This window comes from Belonocnema kinseyi, chromosome 3 (assembly GCF_010883055.1).
Source record: "Belonocnema kinseyi isolate 2016_QV_RU_SX_M_011 chromosome 3, B_treatae_v1, whole genome shotgun sequence".
In the NCBI taxonomy this organism is placed as follows: Eukaryota; Metazoa; Arthropoda; class Insecta; order Hymenoptera; family Cynipidae; genus Belonocnema; species Belonocnema kinseyi.
This window is the reverse complement of record NC_046659.1, coordinates 53,837,857-53,845,858: the sequence shown is the minus strand read 5'-3', so window position 1 is coordinate 53,845,858 and position 8,002 is coordinate 53,837,857. Positions and strand designations below refer to the sequence as shown.

The 8,002-nt window shown below is 33.6% G+C and overlaps 1 protein-coding gene across 1 annotated transcript in view; it reads left to right on the top strand.

Moving 5' to 3' along the window:
* The first annotated feature begins 484 nt into the window (after nucleotides 1-484).
* The window catches only part of LOC117170147 (neural cell adhesion molecule 1-like), a 141,645-nt gene continuing 134,127 nt past the window's right edge, over nucleotides 485-8,002 (top strand). The window contains exon 1 of the mRNA XM_033356700.1: nucleotides 485-807. Within this exon, the coding sequence (XP_033212591.1) occupies nucleotides 753-807 (55 nt within the window). The 5' untranslated portion in view covers nucleotides 485-752. The remainder of the gene's footprint in view (nucleotides 808-8,002) is intronic.

The window sequence follows — 8,002 nt, the reverse complement described above, 5'->3', positions numbered from 1 at the left end:
CTCGTAAGATTTAAAAATGTAGCAAATGTCTGGGACTTACAGTGGTCAACTTTTGGCAACTACTTTCATGATTATCCGTTAAGATTTGTACTGTCGGGAGATTTTTGTCAAGAAACGATGCTTTTTATCCCCACTGTGAGTCGCTTCATTCCAAACTTTGCAAAGGTTATCATTCTAACTTTTGCGCACGCGGCCAAGAGTTAATGACTCGCGAAGACAATAAACTCCTCTTGGAGAAAAATAAAAACGGAAGTTTGGAAGTTAAAAGATAAAAGTAAAAAGCAAAAAGTAAAAAAGTTTTTCGAACTCAGAAGTGCATGTTACGGACAAGCAAGTATTGCGAGTGCGCTTTGTCACATTGCGCATCCGGTATGCGCATGTCCCCGTAAAAAGCCGGGGGCGCGATTCTTCGGATACCGTCTGGTCTACTCGGGTCGGGTCTGGTGCTAGACTCTCAGTTTGTATTTCGTGCCACCTTCTGTCGGTGGAGGTATCGCCGTTGGTTCGTTCATTCGTTCTTTATCTCGTGATACTCGTGCTCCGCAGGACTTTTACACGCTGGAGCCTTTCGCGATCCCTCTTTAGTATTTCTTTATACCAATAAATTCTCACTGAGATTGTGACTGTATGCTGTCCCCCTACTCGTCTACATTTTAAATCCTGTGAAAAAACTGTGCTTCGACGTGCAATTGTTTTTATTGCTAATAAGTGCTTTTTAAAAACGGAACCTTGTTCAGTTCAGCACGTGCAAAATGAGTCCATCAGGGTTTTTAACCACGTTCCTCGCACTTCTGCTTTTCGCACAAGGTTGGTACCAATATTCCATTCTTGTTGTTACTGTTAAAAATCTACTTCAAAGAAAAAAATTTTTTTTAAGTAAACTTTTCACTAAATTATGTATTTTTCGTAAAACCCGGTCTAATACCTGACAGGTGGCTTGTCAGAAAATCTCTTCGAGAACACGTGAGAGTGGGTGAAACCAGTAAGATATGTTCATTTGCATAACGGGTGCATACTTTGCCATGGGTTGAAAGTGTACGTCTGTAAAGCGAGCTGATATCCGTGTTACATACTGTTACATTCTGTTGAATGCGCAAAGATTCAGCTGAATGAGATTTGTATCCTCGTTTGTGTCTAGTTTCGTTTTTAGATATAGGTTTTCCGTTTCTATATAGATTAGTTATTACTAAAATATGTCAATTTTGAATTAAATTTCGGGAAAAGACATCAAATTGATTATCAAGATTGAAATATTAAGAATATGCAAATACTTGTTATTTTTAACCCTTTACCTTACAATGCAAGCAATGTAACTTTATGACAATACCTTTGTCGTCACTTCTAAGTCTATGGAAACGTTTGAGCTTCGAGAGCGTCAAAGGGTAAACTGCATCGCTCAACAATCATCATGTCTGTTATTTTTAATTTTATTATTTGGAAAAAATTAAGTTTTACTCAATTTAATTATGAATGATTTACGGCCTGAAAGAAGTGAAGTTCCATTTTGAAACAAAGACGGCGGCAAACTTACTGAAAGGGAATTGAACCACAATCGAAGGGTTTCACGGCGCGGCATAGCCATGTGAGTGCCACTTTATTCAACTTACGTTTTATTGGCTTCCAAATTCTCTAAAATTCCTCCGTACACTGAGTTGAAAAATGTGTTTTTTAAATCATTGAAACCATTTTTATTAAAAAAATTTGTTTGCATATGCGAGATAAGGAGAAATTAATAGCGCCATTCGATTCTACGGGAAAAATTAATAAAATCCATGTTTTAGAAAATTTTTTGCTCCATCTAATTTGTTGCATATGCATCAATTTAAATATATAATATATACCATTTGATTGATTATTTGCACTATGTTTTTTATAACCAAATGTTGAAACACGTAGTGCACGGTTACGGAATTTTTCGTAAGACGCCTTTTCCAGTAATACGATATCTAGCGTCTATTCAGTTTTACGGGGAAAACTATAATACTAGTCTGTCATAAATTTAATTTGAAAAAATATTTTTTCAGTTTTTGAAAATTGTAGATTATTGTAAAAAAATTAACTCTAGTGGCACTTACATATTGTTACGAGTGTTATGGCGGAAGTAGATTTTTTATGATATTTTTCTCGAAAAGTACAGTGAAACTCTGATAGGGCTCTTTGTTATAGTTCTTCCGAGAATTGACGTGTCGCAAGTAGGAGTAAATGGGGTTGTGGGGAGTATGCGGTGGTTACACATGCGTGACAAACAAAAGTGGTTTCACCCTAAACGGCACTCTATCTGGTTAATTCCCCACCTCCTACAGCCCCAAAACTGGCTTAGTCTCAGAATTTCGCTGTATTAGCTTTTTTTGAACTTCTTTTTATAGATCTCTATCAACTCTTAAGTGTACTTTCTACATTTTAAGTGTTTCAGTACAAACATTTTTGCCGAAAATGGGGGTTTTGCATAAAAAATTGTTCAAAATGGAACACACGTTGTGTTAAAAGGATTGATTTGAAATCTTATTTTTAATTGTATAATACAATGATTGGCACTTCAAAACTAGATACCTGATGCATGCATTATCACAGTATCTATTCTCCTTAAAAAAGGTGAAATATATATATATATATGAAACAGGTAAACAAAAAGTTTTACAGGTTACTTTACCAGTTGAAACTTTTAGTTATATATTCAAATTAGCCGGAAGTTCGTTTTGATCAAGTTATAAGTATTTTAATTTCTGAAACTAATGACGTGGATTAGAATCAAAAAGTTCTGGCTTTTTCCTATCTCGCTTATGTAACACATTTTCTACTCAAATGTGAACAATAGAGTTTAAAATGATAATTTTTTAAAATTAATACAATTTTATGATGACGTCAAACGGGGTAACTTCGGGCATTTGAATTTACCTCACATGTTTCAAGATACCCCCTTTTACGGTTTGAGTTAGAAATGTATTTTATATTATCTTTGAAAATATGCTTTTCGGGGGGGGGGGGGAGTAAAAATTTGTTTATGACAGCAGTAAATTTTATTATTAAAAAAAACTGTTTTCATTGTTTTGATTTATTGTTTAGGAAAAAATTGAAACATAATGCGTTAAAAAATAGTGTCACGATACATATTTTTAAAACTAAAGTGCAAATTAAGAATAGAAAACTTCTAGGGTTTTTTAATAAATTGTTTTTTTTTCTTCAATTTTCAGCAAATTCGTCACCATTTTCTTAATTCCGAAGTTTTTAAAAGAATTTTCCGCCGAATCTAAATAGAAAACTAAAAGTTGTAGCAGATGCAAGACAGGGAAATTAAATTCCTGTGTTCCACTACCTCGCAGTACCATGTGACAAACAAGCCAATGAGAGCGCAGCTATTTCCCCTTCGCGCAGCATTAGTGGGATCCCCTTCCGGGAGGACATAAGTGAATGTTTACGTTCTCGTACGACGGAGATAAACGCGGTTCCAGTTTATTTTCAATTTAGAATTGCTTCATGTCGAATCTTTCAATTAGAACATTTCCAAATATTAATGTTTTTTTTTTAATTGGGGAGCGTTCACATGTGACCTTATGCATGTTTCAAATATCTTGGGCCCTCCCCTGTTCATTTGTCACAACATTTTTTATATACTTATATATGTCAGTCACGCTTTGCAAACACCTTCATGCCCTAAACTTTAGACTTTTAGAGTATGGAGGTGTTTTCAAAGCGTGCCTAAAGGATAACGTAATATGTGAAAACTCTTCCTTATTTGTAATTTTGTTTCGTTTTGAACAGTTTGAATTTCTGACTGTTGGCATGTATGCTTCAATTTTAAATAGTTCAAAATTCAAAGGTTTTTCTTTTCCAATTATTATAAATCTACGCGTAATCAATTTTAAATTTAGACAATTTTCAGTCTCAGGCTAAAACCTCAGAATGATAAATATTCAATTTTCAAATTTGTAATACTGTTTTCAGTTCAGATCATTGTTCAAGGATTTCAGCATACAAATATGAATACTTCTATCAAATTCTTTCATCTTATAATGTGCATTTTACACCCTAACCATTTTTTAATTTTTCAAGTGGCGAATTTTTCTAACAAAATAGAGTTCAAGTTCAAAATTCAGTATGACAGTTTGAATCTTAGGAGCAGCAGTTTCAAATTCTCTATTTTTTATCGTCCGGGTGCCCGAAAAATTGTTCGAGCGACGTTACTGGGCACCATTCGAACTCGGTTACTTTCGAGGTGGATACTAACAAGGTGCAGTATATTCTGAGCGGACTCCAAAGAAAAACGTTGAATTTTCTACATATATGGCCCTTCTTGTAATAATGTGTCTTTTAATGTTCAATATCAAACCAAAGGCATCATTTATTCGTATACTTATTCTCAAGATACTGTAAGCTGATTATAATGAGACAAATTACGATTCGGCTTGCCTCCAATATACATTAAATACATGACTTTAGATCTAGAATATTTGGTTTTACACAAAAAACCTCACTTCTAATTTTAGACTTAATCTTTTAATCTGGCCACAGCTGTAATCCTTTGCGTAAATTCTTTTAAAATGATCGATTTTACACTTTGGAAAAGTTTCCTCTTACAAGAAATGAAACACTTTGCTCCAAATAGAAAATACAGTTGATACCATTTCATAAACTCTTCCATGCAGTGCTCAGAATGCACAGACTCAAAGTTCTGGTATATATATATATATATATATATATATATATGTCTGTGTTATCGAAATTGCATTTCAAATTTATTTTATATATAAACGAATGTTTTTCTTTTGTGAAATTTTTTTTATATCTTCTTAAAGCAATTTTTATAAATAATTAATCTAGATACATATATTTACATGATATTTATTTATAATTATTCTTGTATTTTCATAGATAAATTAAATTAAAATACATACTTTTTAAAAAATAATAAAATTTCAATATTTCTACTTTATTTTTCTCATTTTGCACTGATAGTGATTATTAACACATTATTATTGAGATTTTATTATTTTGTTAAAAGAATACATTATTAGATAAATGTATACAATAAAATATAAGCTATTGCAGTTTATTAATCATAAATGTCATGTTAATATCTTTATCTGGATTAAATAATTATAAAAAAAGTTGCTTTATGAAGAAGAAATACAAAAATTGCACGAATAACATTGGTTTATTTTTCATATAAATTTAAAGTGCAGTAGCAAGTTTTGACACCTTTCGCTTTTTATGTTCTATTTTCTTTTCATTTTTATTTTTATTTTATGCTTCCTTCCGAGGCAATATGATAATTCCCGTCTATATAATATAATTTCGAGGACGGATTTTGAAGGTGAAAGTGTAATAAAATATGATAATTCTATGGTGAAATTAAGTACAAAGACGTTGAAGAAATCGTAGCAATAATCCTCAGCTAGGTAGCTAGGGAAGAATAAGAAGGAGAATCCTTCACACGGGCAGTTACATCTTGCATGAAACCGAGGATGAAACTGACTTTCATTGAATTATGCTTTTTCCAATGTATATTATGCGCTCGCGTCCTTCGAGATCGTGCCGATGCAATCGTCCTGCTTCTTTTAGAGGCCAAGACAATATCACGAGGTTTTCTTTGACCCGTCACTGATGCAGTATTTATGTAACCGTAACATGTGTGGGGTCCATTTTACCCACAGGCAACCTTCTTTATTTTTGAGAAATTCACCCTGCTTCAAATTGAAGTTCCAGTACGCTGTTGTCGAATGTAGTCTGCCAGTGCAAAACATGTTCTATGATTATAGGCCATAGAGGCCTCCCAGTATTGAGCCAGTAGTAAATTTCCACCTGTTCATATACATTCCTCTTTATGTAATTGACTCTTCTTAAAAATATTAGTGAATTTAAGTCGCACCGTAAATTACCACTGTTTTCTGATTGAGCATAAACTTTGTTCAAATTGTGCGTAATTGTTGTACTTGTGTACTGAAAGAGCAGCATTGCTTCACGAGCTTCAGGCGACATTTGAAAACCGGATCTGGTCTTTCAACATACACAATGCATGCATGCCTATCGTTGTTTGCATTTCAGTATCATTTCTTCCCACCTACTATATATTGCTCGTTGGTAGAGATAAAGTAACATCACTGATATCGCCCGTCGAATTTATCGATTCCTCCCAATAATATCTGAATTCTCAATTCCATAAAACTAAAATCTATACCTTGTTTCTATACTAAAAACATATGCTAACTTTATTTTTATAGCGGATAACATTAATTTATGGGACTTCTCAACTTGTCTCAACTTGAAGTAATATTTGTGAAAAAATTTTGCGGTATTCAGAAAAATATATTCAATTTGAATCATGCAAAAATCTAATTACCCACGCTATTAAAGTATAAGATTTTATCGTTATGTGGAGAAGCGAATTCATACAAGTGGAGTAAAAAAAGTTGCGTATACTTTTTAACTGACAGCATGTACAAATTCTATTTGCGAGCCCAATTATATTTCCAGTCTGGGTCATTAACCTTGTCTTATTTGTAAGTTGCGACATATTTAATAAAGTGGCATGAACCCTAAGTAGCTTTTTTTTCTTTTAAGGGAACTAAAATGCGACACAGATGCATTGGACGTGAGTAAAGTGATGTTTGGAAAGACTTTAATATGTAGAATTGAGAAACGTTCGACAATCAGTCATCCTTTAATGATGGTGTTTCTAATTTGTCTAGGAAACAAATCATTCTCACTGAGGTTGTAATTGATCTTACACAAATTATCTTGAGCCTGCGTCGAGGGCTGCGTTATTAAAAATGCATTATTGTGTTATATTTTGTAAAATTTAAAGTGTAATAATTTCATTTTATTTGCATACCGCGTGCTAAATTGTTTCAAGCGTTGGTGGATTGCTACAAGCCTTAAAAGAAAAATACTTTTTTTTGCAAATATCCGGCAGAAATTCCCATTTTTCCGGTCAATTAGTATTCGAAAGTCACGCATCGATAGAATCGACATGAAGTATGCGTGTGACGAATAATTACCTAACAGAATTTACCCTATTTTTATATGCGTGAAAGAGTAAGTAATACCTGTTGATAGTTGATACGTGTCATAGCGGACATATATAAAAGTTGATTATACAGTGTTAGCTGGCGTGTGAGTGCAGCTATATCACAATACTTAACACACATTAGCAGAGATCGGAAGCATTCACGATGAGCGAATCATAATTGTTGTAGCGAAAGGAAAATTACGGGCAAAAAGAGTCAATGCGCTGCCAAAGATTGTCTTTTTCCATCCATTTTACCCTTTTTCATCATTAGAATATTAGATACGGGAATTTCAAATACAGCGAAAATGTCCAGTTAGTAGCATGATGAAGAAATCCATAATAAATATTAATGACAAATCTCGTCGTCATCTGAAATCATTTTCATGTTTACGTTTCCTTTAGTTCGTGAACAGGATTCTTGCGAAATAAAAAGTGGCAGAGTGTTCATTTCAGAATCTTCAGCTGACAAAGAGGGCCTGGTATACCTGGTAGCTGAGCAAGTAGCGCCACATACCTTTTAAAAAGGTGAATGGGCCGAAAAATAAGATAAACGAAAAGTGGTAGTGGTTTGGACTTGGTGCGAGGAAAGGACGCCAGGGCCAGGTGAACAGTTTCAGGTAGAATCAGAACTGATTGTAAGGTCCGAGCAGATGGCTCTTCGGATGAGCGATTGATGGCTGCTGACCAGCATTTACAATTTGGTTAGCCACTGGAGACTGGACCACCTTCACTTCAATTTTTTCAAAACTTCTATTGTTATCAGGCGTGAACGCGAGCCTAGTATCTATAGTTTAGAAAAAGATCATGAGTTACGACTTTTCACATTTTGGTAAAATTTAGAAAGAAAAAATTAGTTATCTGATTTTATATACTAGTATCGGAGAAATTCAATTAGTGCCTCTTGAATTATATTCCAAAAGGTAAAATTATTACTCTTTACAATTCTTTCATTTTATCGACTGTAAAGTTACATTCACTTTAAAGGCAATTGTTAGT